General features: G+C 31.2%; 1 protein-coding gene and 1 non-coding gene across 2 annotated transcripts; both read right to left on the reverse strand.

Moving 5' to 3' along the window:
- Nucleotides 1-487: 487 nt before the first annotated feature.
- LOC149518449 (small nucleolar RNA R71) lies at nt 488-594 on the reverse strand. Its single transcript, XR_016343384.1, has one exon. It is a non-coding gene; the product is annotated as a small nucleolar RNA R71 (small nucleolar RNA).
- A 9,282-nt stretch (nt 595-9,876) lies between these two features.
- Nucleotides 9,877-14,763, reverse strand: UNE17 (Subtilisin-like serine endopeptidase family protein). Its single transcript, XM_022875842.2, has 10 exons — nt 14,671-14,763; nt 14,452-14,543; nt 14,264-14,361; nt 13,965-14,120; nt 12,695-13,365; nt 12,310-12,377; nt 11,907-12,149; nt 11,303-11,417; nt 10,897-11,110; nt 9,877-10,599 (listed from the first exon to the last, which is right to left on the reverse strand). The coding sequence occupies exons 1-10, from the start codon at nt 14,752-14,754 to the stop codon at nt 10,010-10,012; spliced, it is 2,331 nt and encodes a 776-aa protein (XP_022731577.2). The 5' UTR covers nt 14,755-14,763; the 3' UTR covers nt 9,877-10,009.
- Between the last annotated feature and the right edge of the window lie 5,015 nt (nt 14,764-19,778).

Below are 19,778 nucleotides of genomic sequence, written 5' to 3' on the forward strand. Positions count from 1 at the left end.
GATTGAAAAGGGTTGATTTAGCTCCAGTTGATCAAGAAATTGAAAGGACTTTTAGAATAAGAAGAAAAAAGAAATCAGCACCACCTACACCAACACTCATGGCCAACACAAATAATAAAGCTCAAAGAACTTGATGATTATACAGTTCCTAATTTTAATGGTTTTCAACCATCCATTCATAAGCCAACAATTCTAGTAAATAATTTTGAGATCAAGCCTTCAATAATACAAATGATCCAAACTTCTGTATAGTTTCAAAAACTACCTAGCAATGATCCTAACCTTTATTTTATAAATTTTCTTGAATTATGTGATTTTTTTGTTATAATGGTGTTTTTAACGATGCTATTCACTAAGACTTTTTTCTTTTTCTCTTAGGGAGAAGGCAAAGAGTTGGTTGACATCACCACCACCTGTTTCTAACACAACATGGGATGACTTGGTGCAAAAATTTTTGGCAAAATTCTTCCCACTAGCCAAAACAGCTAAGCTTAGAAATGAGATCACCATATTCATGCAAGTAGATGGTGAAACACTGTATGATGCAAGGGAAATATTTAAGGAGTTGTTAAAAAAGTGCCCATATCATGGATTAGCCCAATGACTTCAAATTTAAAATTTTCTATAATGGTCTTACACCACCTATGAGAACCACTTTGGACTCAGTTGCTGGAAGGGCAATCATAAGCAAGACTACTGAATAAACCAATGAGCTAATTGAGGAAATGATTGCTAACAACTATCAATGGGGCATGGAAAGAAAAGTAAGTAAGAAATCTACTAGTTTATTTGAAATTGATGCAATCACCTTGATAAACTCCCAGTTAGCTGCCTTAACCAAAAAGGTAAAAGCCTTAGGAGCCTTATCCCAATCCAACCATGTGAATGCAACCAAAGTTCTTTTATTTGTTGTGATATCTACAAAGGACCCCATTTAAGCAAAAAATATCAATTTAGGATAAAACCTATCCAATTTATCCAACAATCCAAGCCAACTACCATTCGTATAGTAACACCTACAACCTTAGATGGTGAAATCACCCAAACTTTTCTTAGAATCAGCCCAACCACCAACCCACCAACACCCAAAACAATAACTTTTACCCTAATCCACCAACTTATAATCCACCTTAAGAAAAGAAAACAAAATTTGAAAATATGTTGACCTAGTTGATACAAGCCAATAATGCCAATATCCAAAGCCAAACTACATCAATAAAAAATCTTTAAAACTAGATAGGTCAACTAGCCCAAGCAATAGCCAACCCCCTGTACTGAGTCCAAGCCTAAAAGACAAGGTTAGAAAGCTTGTAATGCTATCTATTCATTTAGAGATGATGCGATTGATGAATCTGATGATGAGGAGGATTTCATGGATGATTTTGTAATGGTAAACCTTTCCAACTTTGTAAAACAACGTAAAGTAGATTTTATGGGGAAAAAAGATATATTAGAAGATGAAGAACCATTGAGGTTTGAAAGAAAACTTTTGGAGGGTTTTGACCCCATGGCACTAAAAGCCCCTTGAAACATTAAACTTTTTAAAAAAAAATTTTGAGATGGATTATAAGGAGGATCTTGAAGAATACATTGAGGGATCTGTTGAAAAAGGTCAAATGTTATTACAAGTGGGAAGAGCACTCTTAGAATGCATTCAACCTGAGCTTAAGGAAGCAAGTCAAGAAGAAACAATTCAAGATAAAACAAACCAAGAGGAAGTAGTTCAAGAGAAAGAGATATAAGAGGAAGTTCAACCAAGGCTAAGGATCATCGTAAAAATATATAGGCAATGTTTTAATATAGCACCACCTACACTAAGACCTATTTAAAATGAACTATTTATGGAATTAAAAGAGGCCACATTTATGGATGATTGTAATGCTGCATTTCATTAACTCTTGTCCAAAAAGTGAAAAGATCTAGGGAGTTTTACTATTTCTTGCAAAGTTAGACATTTAAAATTTGATGAAACTCTTTGTGATCTTGGCTCTAGTATAAACCTAATGCCTTTAAATGTTTTTATGTAACTAGGATATAGAGAGTTGAAGCCTACTAGATTCAACTTGAAATTTGTTTACCAGTCTACCAAGCTACCATAAGGAATGTTGAAAAATGTGCTTGTGAAAGTTAGTAAGCATGCATTCCAAGTAGATTTTACCGTGTTAGATATGTAGGATGCTAAAAATCCATTAGTATTAGGAAGATCTTTCCTATTGATTGCTAAAACCTTAATTAAAGTATACAGCTCTCATCTTACCCTTAGATTTAAAAATAAGAAAATGTAATTTGTAACTGGAGGGTATGGTATTTTTAGGGATGAAGATGATGTGAATGCAATAAAGGTAAAGGAAAACCTTAAGGAATCTGACTTAGTGGCTAAATCTCTTGATCCCCTAATACAAAACCACTTGGTAACACCTAGCTTTAGTAGTGCCAAACCCATGATGAACTCAAGCTTTATTTATGTTATTCCAACTAGGAGAGTTAGTACTTTTCCTAGGACTAGTTATGTTTATGTCATTCCTCAGAGAAAGATGCAACAAGGCAAACTCCCTCCTAAAGGGATAAGATGATTTTGAAAGATTTAGGGATGGTTAAGCTTGCCAAACCTCATAAGAGTGTGAATGGTTTATTTCCTCCTAAAAAAGGTTAGAGCTAGGGTATAGAAGCTTATGCATGTAATGTAGATGTGAGTGTGTGCAAAAGAACATACAAACCTTTCACACATTCCTAAAATATCCCTTTCCTAAATGCCCCATAGTTATTAAGACAAAGTAAGTAAATAAAAGCAATTTTAAAATAAATGAAATAATTAAAATATACATGAAATGCAAAATATACACACACTTTTTTTAAATTTTTTCTTTTTGAAAACAGGGAGATTAAAGTCAAAACATTTTTTAATTTTTTTAATTTTTTTGGAAAAATAGGAAAATTAAAATCAAAGAATTAAGATAAAAAACCTATTAAGACCATTAAACCAAAATATAGGATAACATGTAATCAATATTTGGCCTAACTTTCTAAAAATGTATCCCTAGTGGAGTTGTAAACTATTACAATGTTTCGAGACCCAAAAAAGCCAGTTCGTTGGATGATGGGGAGTGAGAAAAATGGAAGGGCTTGAAAAAGCATTTTTGATAAAAACCAAAAAATAAGGAGTCGCCATCAATCTTTTTTTGGATGTGATTGGCCAACCAAAATTTTTTTGTCCTTTTGATAAAACATTTAAAAGATATAAAGGTTTTACAAAAGGAACAAATTGAGGTTTACAAAATTAGATTTAGGGTTCGAGAGTCAGCTACGCGTGAGAAAGGATTAACACCCTTATAGTACCAATCAAAAACAATTTCAATTAACTGTATGTTATCCTTAATCTTTAGTTAAAATGTTCCCATTTTAGTGTTTAGAAATTAATTCCTTTCTTTCTTTCATTAATTCATCACAAAAATTTGAAACATTTTTTTTAAAACAAATCAAATTTTGAAAACAAAACATTTTATTTTTTTGGATCAAAGTGAAAACTCCTTAAGTATCAAGACACTTTTTTTACTCTCCTATATTTAGGTAGAGCTTTGAAAATATCTCTAACTTAGGGGCTTTCAAATTGCCTCATAAATTCAAGATAACACCTCAAATAACTAATAATCACTGAAGATCGCCCTATATTTAGGTTAATTCTTGATAACTATATTTACTTGAGATATTATCTTATTTAAAAACATTTTCCTTTGAAAGGATATTTTTTGAAAATATATGCATGGTGTGCATGAACATAATAAAAATGAATGAATACATGAATGACATAATATGAAAGCATGGCAATTTAAGAATGCATGTGACAATAAAAAATGAAATGCAAATGCATAAATGGAGTCAAGGATTGGTTTGGGTTTAGGGTTTCAAATTTGGGGTTTCATGGAAAAATGCATGTAACAAAAATAAATTAAAAGAATGCCAATGGTAAAAATGTAAAATATTTTATGCATGAAAAATACATGACAAGAGAACAAAATAATTATAAAATCTAGGCATTACAAAACTAAATTACAAACTAGATGTGCATGTGAAAACATGAGGAAAATGAATCAAATACTAAAATTTTTCAAACTTTGAAAACATGTACCACCATTTTTCTTCCTTTAAAAATCAAACAAATTGACATAAAAATCACCGAAAAACCTATTAATCTAACATTTTATTCATTGAAAATTTGATGCAACATATTGAAAAATAGAAAAACATAGCAAAAACATAATCAAATACATGAAATCAAAGCAACATTTGGCCACAAAGTAAAAAGCAAGTTTTAGCCAAGCACAAGAACCATCTTGGCCAAAAGTTTCATAGCACTTCCAACAAGCATTCATCATTTCATCCAACTAAAATATGCATTTCCAACAAGTATTCATCACTTCATGACAAAACCACATTTTTATCATGCAAGGAAATTTTGCAAACATGTGACAAACTAACAAATTAAAAAAAAACCATGAAAACATAAACACAAGCCAAACACTACCCACAACAAACATCAACCATGTATTAAACAAGTAAGCCAACAATCAAAACCTCTATATATACAATCTAAAGCAAGAAAACATTCAAAGCAAGCCAAAAGCAGGTTTGGCCATGGTGTAAGATGGCTTGGCTGAACCTTTAAATGGTTTCAATGGTGGATTTTGTATTCTTTTTTACTTGATCCTTTTGATTTCAAACCCAACTATTGTTTAGTATGATGAATTCTTAAACCAATATAGGATTAAAAAGATGAAAAAATCATAAATTCTTCTAAGAAAATAGAAAAATAAATGGAAAACCAATATGAAAATGTTATGAAAATATGATGAAAATGTAATGAAATGCAAGAAAAAAAATAGGAATTATACCTTTTCCAATCTTTCTTCCATTTTTTTTTTATCTCTTTTCACCATTTTTTTTCTTCTTTTTTGTCCAACCTTCTTCCTCTTTGCAAAAACCATCCATCCCCCTCATAAATGAGAGAATAAAGATATCTTTTTAAATTAAATGCTAGCCCTTAGATTGAAAGTGCATCTAATAGTCTATTTTCATCCCTTGTTTTCTTTGCAATAAGCCATCTTTCACCATTGGATCTAGCTTCTTAAGATCATCTTATAGTTAAGAATGCTCATTGCCAAAGATTGGATTTTTAATGTTGTTAGAACCAAGTGAAAAGACCATTTTACCCCTAATTAGAAAGTTTTTAGTTTCTAAGCCATTTTCTTATAAAATAATTCTCCCTTGTCCAGTTTTGTGATTTTAAAGCATAAAAAATCATGAAATAATATGAAATTAAGATCCAAAAATTTTCATAAAAATTTGACCTAAGGAAGGTCAAATTACGAGATTGCCCTTAAAGGTTATTTTGGTAATTTCACACCTCCGAAGGTGCTGCTAAAGTTTTCAATGCACCAAAAATCATCAAATAATTCAAAAACATGATCTAAAACGTTTCACAAAAAATCAACATCGGGAAAGTCAAATTATAAAAGTACCCCTAAAAGATATTTTAGTGATTTCACACCTTCTGAGGTATGATCAAGGTTTTTATAATTCTTAAAAATCATCAAATAATATTAAATCATGATCTGTAACTTTTCACAAAATTTTAACATCAAAAAGGTCAATTTACACAAATACCCTTAAGGGTATTTTCGTTATTTCACACCTCCCAAGGTGTGATCCAAGTTTTTAATTCATCAAAAATCATTGAAAAATATTTAATTATGACCTAAAAGTTTTAGAAGCATTTGACTTCGAAAAGACTAAATTACAAAAATATCTCTAAGGGCATTTTAGTAATTTTACTCTTTTCAAAGTGCAATCAAATTTTTCAATGCTTTAAAAGTCATAAATTTTAATTTAAAATCTACATTTATTCTAACTAGTTGTGAATTTTGAAAGTTAACCCAAGTTCTAACCATTTTGATCATTTTTGACCAATTTTGATCAAATTTGATTTTATTTGACTGGTTTTGATAAGGTTTGACCAATTTTAATATTAAGAACTTGTAAAAATTAAAGAAATATTGGATATGGACTAGGTCAAATTTTAAGAGCTTCACAAATGATTGGATTTTGCTTGGACAAAATTAAGTGTCTACAAAATACACCTCTTTAAGTCACTCGTTGGAAAAAAATTGCTCAAAATTATATTAAGACAATGTGGATCTTTTTAAAGGTATGTTACATATACATATATTTAAAGTTTTTGTTCTTTTCTGAATACAAATTTTAATATGATCAACAATTGTCTAGTTTTTGTTTCCCTTTACATATATATATATATTTATATATATAATGTTATCTCAAAAACTAAATCATATTGGATGATTCCTACTTTATAATTGATTTTGGCTGATATCTAAATAAATTCAAAAATGAAAGCGAAAGTGAACCTAGCTATTTTGTTTACTAAACTTCTCATTGAAAAATAGCTTGTCTATTCTAGAAGAAAGATTCTTAAAAATTTATAAGCAAATTGATTGCAAGTTGACTAAAAATAGGTAAAAATATATGGCATTTATATATATGTATTGCATTTTATGGTTCATATAGGTAAATAAATCCAAATGAGTTTTATATAGTTTTTTATTATGTTTTCAATGTTATATATATATAATTTTATCGCAAAAACTAAATCTTGTTAGATGATTCCTATTTTATGTCGATTTTGGCTGAAAAATGAATAAATTAAAAAATGAAAGCGAAAGTGAACCGAGTTGTTTTGTTTACTAAACTTCTCATTGAAAAATGCCTTGTCTATTTTGGGAGGAAGATTCTTAAAAATCTGTAGGCAAATGAATTGCAAGTTGATAAAAAATAGGTAAAAATATATGGCATATATATAATGCATTTTATGGTTTATATAGGTAAATAAATCCAAATGAGTTTTATATAGTTTTTTATTATGTTTTTAAAGTTATATTATTCTAAATTTTTTATTTGAGTTATAAGACAAGTATACTTTATCTAATAATGTATACCCCTATGTGATGAAACAAGTGTAAGCTCAATATAAGAATCGTCATTGCCATTTGTACCAAAGCTATCTCAAGAGCAGTAATTGTCCAATTGATGTGGATCCAAAAGATTGACAATGGCTAATTGCCAATAAATGAACTACAAATAAATTTAAGGTAGTTTGGTTATTGAATAAATTTAATTATATTTTGTTATTTATGTTATAAAAATATGTTTTTACCATAGCGTAGGCTCAAAGTGAATGAAACACAATTAATGGGGGAAATCAATAGATAGGATCCATTATTGGCACAAAGTCAATATTGTTCAAAAGGCATATGAAATGGTAAAATCAATTTTAATATACAATAAAAAGTCAAATTCATCCTTATTTTAGATCAATTTTTTAATTAATAGTACTTTTACTTGGTTATTTACTTTTATGTTCTTTAGAAAGATAAAGATTCAGAAGAATGGCTAGATGCTATGACACTTTGGAAGGCAACGCAAATGAGATCTAATGGAACTTGGTTTGTTCCAAATGGAGAAGAAATAATGGTATAGAAATTATTTAAAATTTTGTTTTTGATTTAATACTAAATTTATTAATTTGATAAATTTTAATTATTATTCATTTCCATGTAGAACAAACTTTAAGAAAAGGGTGAGAAAAATCATAAGAAGATTTCATTTGAACTAATACCACTAGTGGAGCATTTTGCTCTTGTTTTGGGGACAAAGTCAAATTACTCATGTGGTGTAGGTGTTAGAGGGATCACATCTACTTCTCATGAAAAAAAGTTGCATTATTGCAAAAGCCGAGGCTGCAAAGAAATGTGCAAAGAAAAAGATTGAAAGGCTTACTGAAATAAAAAAAAGGCCAACATTCAACTTTTAAAAAAATATGGAAGCTAAATGTAAAGAACTTGTAGCCCAAGATAGGTTATTGAGAAACAAACTATGGAATTGAAATAAGTGAAAGATGTATTTGTGTGTTTAGCAAGTATAGGATTAATTTCTAGTCTATTATCCAATGCATCTGCATCAAATTCTGTAAGTAATGATGTAAGTACAATAGTTAAATAATTAATGTCACTTATTAATAATATTATAACAATTATATAAGATAATTTTTTTACTATTCATTGACTTTTTTTTTGTTTGTTTTGTAGGAAAATAGTGGAGAGTAAACTTTAGTGGGATCATCTATGGATTTCTAGCTTAGATTTCCACTTGGACATTATCATATTTGTAGACTAAAACTTTTTTTTTAGTAATTATTTAGTTTTTTGGTAGAAAAATACTAATATAGTTTTATTGATAATTATATTTTGGATATTGCTTTTTTGAGATTGGATATAGGAAATTAAAAACATGATATATATATATATATATATATATCGTTACTTATACAATAGTGACGGAGTTGTTTGTAGCAATAAGTGATGACTTTAAAATTGGTCACTATAAATTTTATTCACAAAATTTTATTTTTTTAGTGACAATTTTTTCTTCACTAAAAATTAACAATTGAGAGTTGTAATGTTGTCATGTATTATTTATATGTAAAAAAAGACATTATAGTAAAAAGCTTTTATTATGTAACTTTAGATTCGCAAATCAAATACAGGGATCTAATATTTCAAAGATAGGAAGAATCACCCCTTGCTAGGAATCAATAGTTTTTCAGGGATCATTCTCCCTGTAGGAATAATAGATTCCGCAAACCAAAACCCCTATTAATAGCAATAAAAAAAATGTGATATACCCTTGATATCCAATGGGCCTAATATAAATAATCAAACTTGAAGCCAATCATGAGAATCAAGCTTTTTTTATTCAATAAACAAGCCTAATGACCGAGCTTAAATAGATCGATTTTTATCTTAAGTCAATTTTAAGCTTGAAAATTAAAACTCAATCGAGTTTGATATAAATTTGAAATGACAAATTTTAAGTCAAATTCAAGTTTTTTTTACTGTATCAAACTTTTTAAAATTGATCTTTCTATGTAAATATATATATATATATAAGTTTTTCTTTGCTAATGTTGATATGTCAAGTTGCATTTTAATGGTGTTTTCCTGGCACGTTTTCATTTATGAATTTCTTGCTCCCATGTCTTCAAAATCCTTTATAATCAAATACTTCTACGGTTGCTTTTGAGATAATATTATTGTAATGTTTTGCCTGTTAACCATTTTTTTTGTCTGTATCGATCCCTCCTAAAGTGTTCGTAAAGATGCTAACAATTGTAAAAATAGTAGGCCCACACATAAACAATTAAGTGATAGGGAATTTTGTATGTCTCCTTATCCTAATGGTTTTTTCTTGTCACTTAATTGTTTTTCCTTAATGCAAACAAAAATACAATGCTCAGTTCATTCTTTAGCACAAATTATACCGAAAAAAAAAAAAATCATATTTCAAATCATTTCAGGTGTAAGCGCACCTTTCTAATAATGTTTGATTTTTCTTTGCATTGCTGTTTAAAAGAATGCAAAAATGAAGTGTTGAAATCATAATCTCTTACAATAGTAGATCTGAATAGCATATTACTAGAAGTATTATTTTGTTTTTATAGCAAATTAACTTTAGTTAAATTATTAAGCACAAACTTATTTATACTTCGTTTCTGTTGAACTATACAATTACCGGAATTTTTGCTTACTATATTACTTTTTTGAATATAATATTTATGATACAAATTTATAGATTACAAATAATTTTTTTATGCACGTTTTATTTCATTCTAAATTGTTAAAACAATAAAATAAAAAAAATTATATTTAATACTGCAGCAACAGACAGGATATGGCAATATATATATATATATATATATATATAATTACAAAATTTAGAAGCCAACATATCAATACCGGACATATTTTAAAAGGAAAATGCAAATAACTCAGCTTTTATTAATCAGTGAAGTGATTATCAATCACCACCCAGGCCAACAAATGAAAAGTTGAAAAGGCTCAAACTTCCTTGTTAGGAGATTTTAAAGACGGAAAGTAACAAATTAAATGGTAGAGCGAACTATGAAATCAGCAGAAATATTCACAAGGACAACCAATGGAGATCTGACATAGTGGAAACCATCTGACCAAACTATTTCTCCAAAATCATATCGTCCTTGAGACTTCTTTAGTGGGTTCAGAGTGATGTAATATGAGATTTGTTGCTTCAAGGGTGAAAAGATTAAGACCCTTGGCCAGATGACTACCTCCACTCCATCAGGCTCCTTGGCGGTACCATAATAAATTGCAGTCTTCCCCCAACCCACGTTTCGAACGGTCCTTTTGATGGTCAAGGTGGATTGGAGATTTGAGACACTGATGGATGGATAGTTTACATTTGCATTTGTTTTAAACACATTCTTGCAGCTGGTGTCGACACCAGGAGAGGGAAGAACTATCCTCTTTATTCGTTCTTGGGTATAATCGATGTTGCAAAGAAAGAGAATGTAGTCACTGGTTTGCATGTCATAAATAAGCCCTGGATCCATTGCTTTTAAAGGGTTTATGTGGCCAGCACCAATGTCAAAAGGACTCGAACCTGCCACTGATCCACCGGCCAGAATACTATCATGGCTTGTGTCTCTTTTAGAAGCTGGGAAGCCAAAACAAAACATTATTGTCAGTGTAACAGCTTCCTGCTTATACCAAACTTTAATTTCCACATCATTATGAAAATTACAAATTTAATATTTTTGCTCCTTATCTTTCATTGCCACGACGAGTGCGCATTTTAGGCATTAATAATAGGAAGTAGAAAGATATTAATTGAATCGCATTTCATCAGTATGATCAACCGGTGATTAAGGCATGAATAATGAAACCACATAGCCTAGAGTAACATATGGTATACGGGATGCAGAACACCTTTTCTTCCTTATTTCTTTTTTACCTGTGGTCATGATAGCAGATCTAAGGGCTGCAGGTGACCACTCTGGATGGACAGATTTGAGAAGAGCGACTACTCCTGAAACGTGAGGACAAGACATTGATGTTCCTGACTGAAAATTCCACTTCACAAAACGGCCATCGCTCGGCTGCAAAGTTGGAGGAGTTTGGGAAGGCCATGCTGCTAATATATTGATTCCTGGAGCAGTGATGTCTGGCTGTTATATAAAAGCGACAAAAAAAAAAAAAAACAGTTAGCATGCTAATTATCATGGGCCTGTTTCTGCACTAGTACCAAAAGAAATCATGCATGTTAATCATAAAATTAATTAAAAAGAATCAAACCGCTAGCTAGAAGATTACAATTAAAACCCATTACTTCTGCTTTCGTATGCTAAAGCTATACATGCCTTGAGAATGTCAGGTGATATTGTGCTTGGTCCTCTAGAAGAAAAATATACGACGGTAGGTGCCGGTGACTTTCCAATAATTGTTTTAGTTGGTGCTATTTTCACTACAGGCAGCCTACATTGAACACAAATTTTATGTTAGAAACCCTTTCATTATGATCATGACAGGAAATTATTACATATATATACCGTGTATGTTTGCTAAAAAGAAAATAGAAGATGTACTTTAGTTTCTCATCTTTCGTTATGGGAAAATTCTATTTATTACTTTTAATTATAGCTATTCTAATTAGATGGCAGATCCACCCTTAAAGTAAGACATCTACGAACACCCCTAAAAATAAAAAAAATTTTTTGTTGGACATTTCAAAATTTTTTTGTACACCTTTTCGGTTGATAAAATTGGTAGATTAATTTGACGGTTTTTCATATAATTATAAGCGAACACAAAAAAAAAAAAAATCTTAAATCCGTTACTAATAGTAGGGGTGGGAGCAGGACTTCTTTTGTCAACACAGAAATAATTTTAGGAAATAATTTCTACTAGCGAGGTAGGATCATGTAGTCCATGTGAAGCAATTTAAGTGAAGATGACTTTGCTTACTTGGGGGATTCCGACAGATAGTTCCCTATTACAGTCCCCTGACTAATGTCGACATGTAGTGTAGGGATAGTATCTTCAACTTCTGCAATCGGCTTTGTCAAGGGTTCTGCAAAGATCAAACCCGATCCGTTTGCAGTCTTAACAGCTTCTTGTGCCATTTCATACACTAGTCCTGGAGTGTAAAAGCATAGGACTATTTTCCCAGTAGCTAACTTTTGTTTCCAGTTCTCCGAGTTGCACACTCTGCACATAAAGTGCGGCATGTAGGAACACCACGTAAGACAAGTTTGAAAGTGATTTTGTTAAACGATTAAGCCTTTGTACTGTGGCATTCAATGTATGCATATATATATATATATAAATATCACTGACAGATTCAGAGAAAGAGAGAGAGAGAGATAACCCATCATAAAAATAGGTGACTGCACTCGCCAGTTTTCCTTTGATTTCTTTGCTAATTATGCTTTCGCCCTGTACAATTAGGACTAAATCAATGCAAGAACCACAATATGCATAAAGTAGACAAACAAAACAGCAAACCAAGCATAGTTAGGAAAAATATTTTGGTCAACAGCTATATATAATTTCTGACACTTTATTGAATACTTTCCTAGGTGAAGGATAAAGAGTAGCAATCATCGATATTCATATGTTTGGTTCACTCAATAAGTCAAAAGAAATTGGTCTGCCAGTTAGATGGCGTATTTTTCATAGGGACTATTTCAATTATAGAAAGTCATTTTTTTTTTTTTGGAATCATAACTATTGGCGGAGATCATATCAATTACCATGATGGAGAAGTTGTTGTCAAGGACTATCTCTGTTGGAAAAGTTCGATCAATAGTGGAAGCAGCCACGCAAAGGGACCATGGTGCAACATTTTGGACTAGTGATGGCTCCGGACCATCATTTCCGGCAGAGAATACTACGGTAATTCCAAGTTGCATTGCATGGAATGAGCCAATATCAGCACTTGATGCGAAGAATGGGGGCAAAGGAGGCGTTGCACCAAACGAGGCAGAGATAACATGAACTCCGTCATGCAAAGCATCATCAAAAGCTGCAAGGATATCTGCTTCAGTGCACCTTCCTACACGATTCTTACCCCAGCATATTTTGTACACTGCAACCCTAGCCCAAGGTGCTCCACCTCTAGCAGTGCCCTGGCCAATGCCAAAGAAGCTTGCATTTTTTACTATAGACCCAGCTGCTGTTGAAGCTGTGTGCGTTCCATGACCAAGAAAGTCTCTAGCTGATCTATATTCTGGGTTACTGCTCATGTTCAGAGGCCCATATGCCTGTTCAAACCCTTTGAGATAGTAACGTGCACCAATTAATTTGCGGTTACATGCCTTTTCAGGCTCAAACTTTTCTCCTTTGACACATACTCCTTTCCAGGTTGATGGAATTGGTCCCATGCCAGGCATTTCCTGGAAACTTTCAGATTCTGGCCATACGCCTTAAAGATAGAATAGGCATTTTAGACGTTAGAAAGGATACGGTTGAAATAACAAATAGTTAATTTATTTCTCTCTTTTTTTTTTTCCTAAGCTAAATCAAGATAAAGCAGATCATACTAGCTATATATAGATACGATAAAAAATGTATACGGATGTTAAAGCAAATAATGCACACTATGTTAATTACAAGATAAATTAGTAATTAATTATTATTGTTTAGGAGTTCAAATCCTATGCCATTGTATCTTTTCAAACCATTAAAGAAGATATATATATGTGTGTGTGTGTATATATATATATATATGAAGCAAATAAATTCGGAAATGGCAACAACTGCCGTTATTTGTTGGATATAATATTTATATCAAACACAAGGAAAGATCCTACCAAAATATATATACTTTTGAGAAAGATCATCTAGGGAGCTCCATGAAACTGCTGCTGCAAAGTTAATTACTGTTAAACATGTCCAATTGCTTTCATATACAGCAATAATCTCTGTTTACATTGCAGAAAAGAATGAAGCTGCTAACTAATGCAGGGATTGAGTTTATTTGAACTTGATAGATAAATAAAGGAAAATATAATGGTTGAATACCTGTGTCAAAGATCCCAACAACTACCTCATGACCGTAGGCAAACTGAAAGGGAGTAACTTCACTATCATCCAGAGTAAGGCCTAGAAAATCCCAGCTTCTTGTTGTGTGCAACTTTAGTGTCTTGCTCCTGAAGACTGATACTACCTTTTCCATCTCTGCATGCAATATTTTCTTCTCATAATTGCAACATTTTGTAATCATCGGAAATTTACTTCAAGCACCCATAAATTTTTTAAACTATGAGGTATTTATATGTATTCTATTAGAAAAGGAAGAAAAAAGTAGACTAGCTAATTACTAGCTAAGGTGGTTGCTTGAGACGAATTGAGCTTTGCTGAAAAGCCGGATAAACTATTGCTGTAGCTATAGAGGATGGAGCGTTTAGCATCTTCTTCACTGAAAGAAAGTTAGAGAGGAAAATGTATAGATTAAAACATGTATACTATATTACAATATGTGTTCAGTCAGAATAGATTAAGTGAAAACCTAGCAAACACATTGGAGAGGACTTGAATATGAAACTTTGAAGTAAGGATGGGGTCATGGAATTGGTTGATTCCTAAATAAACTATGTAAACCTGCATGTATAAAACAATATGACTCAGTTTGTAAATAATAAAACATGGGAATAGTCAGATATTGAGATTATTATTTAAGTGAAAGACAAAAAAGGCAGCTGAAGCACTTTTTTGGCTATAAAATTACATGTGATGCGGATGTGGTGTGAATAAAATAAAGTGAAACAGCAAAGGATAGGCCCAAAAAGCATTGAAGATGATAAGTAGCCATTGTCTCCCATAGAAGAACCATTTTTTTGGCTGGGGTTAAATAGTATAGTAGAGGCTGACTTATAATTCTGAAAATTGGTGGCTGGCCAAGGGATCGATGGTTAGAGAGCGTGTTCTTAAAGTCTTTCAAGGCTGCAACAACACTGACATACCTCTTTGAATCCATGATTATATATTCCCTTCAAAGTTAGTTGGCAAAGATGAAATTAACAGCCGATATACTCCTTACCACACTTTCTGATATTTCAACTTGTGTAGTGTTAACTGTTGCACCTATATACATGGATAGTAGGTTAGAATTAAAAGTGAAGACTACCTTCATAAAGCTCCATCATATACCATGAATACCATAAAGCACAATGCATGTGCCTTTCATCATTCTCTAGAATAATACCTTTGCAGCAGCTTCCCTTTTTAGCCATAGAGGATGGAGCATTGAATAATACCTTTTTATCTTGAAGAAAATTATAGTTGATTAAGTGACTAAGATAACTACAATTTCTCATATCTTTTCAAGGCATTTGTTTGATATATAATATTAGCTTAGACTAACTTCTTTCCTACTAATTCTACAAGTACCCTGAAACTATACCTAAACCTAGTTGCTACTATACATGTTTGAAATCAATGTAAATATAGATTACCATAAGAGTTGCAGAAATCGTCATTATCTTAATTTCTTTTCTCTTGGAAGTGTCAAGTCCTTATTTTTGGTATTTCTACATCATCTGAGCCACTGTTTTGTACTAACTGTGAAGAGTATCTTAACCCAGTGATGCTCAGAAATGAGAATTTCCTTAGTGTATAGACTGCTTTAGTAAGATTAATAAAAACATCTACAAGAAAGGGATCTTTAGCTTGCCCCAGGCTACAATTGCTTCTCTTCAAATAGAATAATTAAGGTTCCTTTATAAATTCATTCTTTTCTTCTAATCCAACTAAACTATAGCTTATCAGCTATACATTATTATATTTGCTTCAATTATACCCCTATACATGGAAGACAGCAAAGCTTCAAAGCTCAAGGAATCAACCTAACCTTGCAATGATCTAGAAGGATAGTGTCATCTAGCTGGTAGTAGTTGTTATTCTTAGAAAAAACAATAACATTTTACAGAAAAAGAAAAAAATTTAAGCACTCATTGAATCATTGCTTAGCTAAATTTTCGCTAACATATTGCGTAAATTGTGTTCAAGCATATTGCGTATCAGAAGTTCATATGATCAAAAGCCTAAACTTGCGAAGCACGTCTAATCTTATGGTATATAGTTCACATCATTTAACCTTCCACTTCATGAACACTTAGAACTTCCTTTTTACTGCTATACGTCTGATTTCTCATGGCAATCCATAATTGCATCTTAATGCAACATGATAATTTGATTGAAGTAAAGCAGCTATTGTTTGCTTTAATAAGCAGGAATTTCAGTGGCAACACTGATAGGTTGATAATTCTTTGTGGAATTGTAATAGTAGCATAGCTTGTGTAGTCCAAATTTTCACCTTTTATCAATTTTTTTTGTTTAAATTCATGTTTAATTTAAGCTCTAAGTTTCAATACAACTCCACCAACTAAGTATAACATGTTTCATGTTTTTAATTTAGCAAATGTACATACTTTTGGCTGAATGGTTATCAACCCCTGTATCTGCACATATTTAGTACTGAAGATATGAAAAATTAGCTGTTAGTAAGTAATTAGACTCTTGTAGCCTAATATATGACCTCCTTATTTTCCATCTTGGTTAAAATATATACCAGGAATCCATGGTGTTGCTTATAGAATGATAGCCAGTTTAGTTACAATTTTCACCATCTTGATCTATGTTCCTGTATAATTTAATCTCTATACTGGATGCAACCCCTCAAACTGAAACTAAATTTTTCATGTTTCTTGTTTACCAAATGCACACTTTTTTAGCTGGATAGATATCTACTCTGCCTTTTGCGTGGATACCAGGATAAGATATTCATTAGCTATGGTAGAGTAGCCTAATTTATGACTTATTTCTGCCATCTGTATACCAGGATTTTGATGGAGTTGATCATAGAATCAGTAACATCTTACTGTTCTGCTTGCCAAGAATTTACAAGCAAAGGAAAGAAAAAAGGAGGGAAAAAGTAAGAATTATCATGCATATTGATTTGAAATAATGCCTCCTTGTGGATTACTGATGAAGTGGTTCTAACAGAAAAGCAGCATCATTTTCTCCTAAAAGAAGTTAGAATAGGTTTATATCAAATTCAAGAGTTCACTTTCTTGCTGAAGTCCACATGCCCAAGCAATGTCTTAATACATTTTGTATTGGTAAGAAAAACAGCACATAAGTGACTATTCAAAGTTAAACTGTTCATGTACTTATCTCAGAATTATCTGATATGAGTCATATGTGGACAGTCTTTTACATAGTTCACAAAAGAAAGTTTCGAATTGATCTTGATTCTCTGGAATGTTTGACATTAGAAAAAACTGGTCTCTTCCTTTGCATGGCTTTTAGTAACCAAAAGCTCATGAACCACTTGTAGTAAGATATTGAGAATAGCCTGTTTTGCCCCGTTGCAGATTGTTGATTATCCAAGGGCATATGACCAGTTCTTGTCAGGCGGGACCAAGTTGAATGTTTTCATTAAGAATTTGATTAGGCAAGGATAGCCATTTGATGCTACTAATGAAAAGTTAATGATGCCACACTTAAATCACCCAAAGATATGACTTTGGCTATTTTATTAGGGGAAAGTTATTATATATCAATCAGTATACATTTACAGAAAATGTATATAATTGACAGTTTAGTTAATGGATATACCTGATCATGATCAGAATTGGTAAAATATGTACATTATTGACAATAGCAATTAAGGCATGATTGATGAAACAGATATTCATTTACCTCACCACTGTCCACTGTATTGGTAACAATTATACCTGTAATCAACAAATGCTTATTGCTTTGTATTATGATTGTGTTGAGCAAAACTTGTACATTACTCTCTAATTATCCGCATTAATTATCATTTTATGTAAGAAAGCCATTATTATGTTAGTGTTACAGGTTTTGTGCTTGAAATTAGAGAGGTTGACAATGAAAGTAGTGATTTGGTTATGATTATGAATGTATGGTGATGCTAGCTATGCCCATACGAGATAGGATATACCCATAAATTGCACAAATTGGTAATCAGCTGAGCATCCTATCTTCCAGTCCCATGTCATTAATTCTGCAGTCTTTTCCAGAAACAAATTCAGCAATAAATTAAGGGGAACCATTGGACCTAATGTTTATTTACTTCCCAGCTCTTCATCAAGTTTTCACTTAGGTTTAGCAAATTTTTTTTTATTTTTTTTATTTTGGTATTTTAGTCCAGTAATTTATCAACAAACCACAGGGCGCTTTCAGTTAGGCTAAACCTTTTACAGTTTTCACAGAAATGACAATCTTATACATAAGCTCAAGTCATACGGCGTCAAACTTTCCACTGCGTTGCATTTCCTTGTTTATTGCAATAATGTTCAATAGAAGCCAGTTAGCACCTCTCATCTTAATTGGAGGGAGAGGAGACAGATATCCTTCCCTTTTGGGTTTTGGGATAAAAATAAAATTTTATTTATTTAGTTTATTTGTATATATAAAACAAAAGTTGAAAAAAAAAAACTGTGACTATTTAGTTTACCTGGCTTGACTCCGTGGCTGTATTGAGGGAAAAGACAACGTGCAATATTGAACCAACAATATTGTAGGAGAAGCTGCATTCTATACTAGTCTGTCTGCAGTAAAAACATTTGTGTTGCAATAGTCCACGCGCAAGCCTGCAATAATTTCTAATTTTTTCTTCTTCTCCTCATAATTCATAATTCAATTGGTGAATCCTAATCGACATTAGTGCGAGTGACACAGATCACTCCGTCTTCGTGCTTTTTTCCAATCTTCCAACTACTGCCTGCTCTCTCAGGAGAAACCAACTAGATCTCATGTAATAAATTAGTAGCGGCCTCAAATTTTCTTTCTTTTATAAAAAAAAAAAATATATATATATATATATATTTATAGAGGAAAATGTTATACTTTTTTTTGATCGTTGAATGATTAAGTATAAATATAATGATGTGTCTTGATTTTGAATGTATACTTATAATTAATTAGGGAAGTGGAAACAACATAAATATACGACTTAAGTGACCAAATATATAAAAGATCGCTTATAAGTGAATTTTAGGGCAAGTCTTTCATGGTAAAATTTCTTTTCTTTGTAGCGACAGTAAATGTAAAAAATAGTTTCTTATTAAACCTAGTATATTGCTAGCTTTCTCTCTTTAACAGTTCCTCTTATTTTGGGTTTTTTTTTTTTTTTTTTTTTTTAATTATTTGTCCCTGATAAGTTAATTTTTTAGGAAAATTCTACCTCGGCAGAAAGAAAAGTTTTACGGTAAACTCTCATTTGGCACACTTTCTATAAGCTTTTGACCAATTGTATTGTTTTTGGGTTTGAGTTATTTAAGATTGGTATTTATTTTGGGGTTTAAACACTTTCAGAGTTGGATTATTTCAGATAATTTATTTCGAGTTTAGGCTATTAGACACTTCTAAATTTGGGTTATTTCAAAGTTAAAATAATTTTGAATTCAAACTGTTTTAGATTCAAATGGATTTGAAAATTCTGATCATTTTGAAATTTTATAAATCTTTGTTTTATAACATTTGTTTTTGTAAAATTGAATGCAATAATTAATTTCACATTTTATTGTTTCACATAATCATTAACTAGTTTAATAAATTTAAGATGAAAATGTGAGAAAAATATGAAACTTAAATTTTACAATATTTATACAAACATAAATTGCTATATTTTATTTTATTTGTTCATTAACTATCAATATACATTTGATATTGTCTATTATGCTTTTTAGTTTATCTTTTAAGTTCAAATAAAGATGTTTTTAGTTTATCTATTATGTTTAAATAAAAAGTATATATAGAAGTTCAATATATGTTTTTAGTTTATCTTTTACGTTTAAATAAAAAGTA

The sequence above is a fragment of the Durio zibethinus genome, chromosome 6, assembly GCF_047325235.1.
Source record: "Durio zibethinus cultivar Kanyao isolate XHJ-2024 chromosome 6, ASM4732523v1, whole genome shotgun sequence".
In the NCBI taxonomy this organism is placed as follows: Eukaryota; Viridiplantae; Streptophyta; class Magnoliopsida; order Malvales; family Malvaceae; genus Durio; species Durio zibethinus.

What these genes read in the sequence shown, in the direction of transcription:
- UNE17 (XM_022875842.2), bottom strand. Translation starts at nt 14,754, where the DNA reads ATGGCTACTTATCATCTTCAATGCTTTTTGGGCCTATCCTTTGCTGTT. An exon ending in CTCTCCAATGTGTTTGCTAG is followed by an intron (nt 14,362 to 14,451) that starts GTTTTCACTTAA and finishes ACTTTCTTTCAG; the next exon opens with TGAAGAAGATGCTAAACGCT. An exon ending in TGTTGGGATCTTTGACACAG is followed by an intron (nt 13,366 to 13,964) that starts GTATTCAACCAT and finishes TCTATCTTTAAG; the next exon opens with GCGTATGGCCAGAATCTGAA.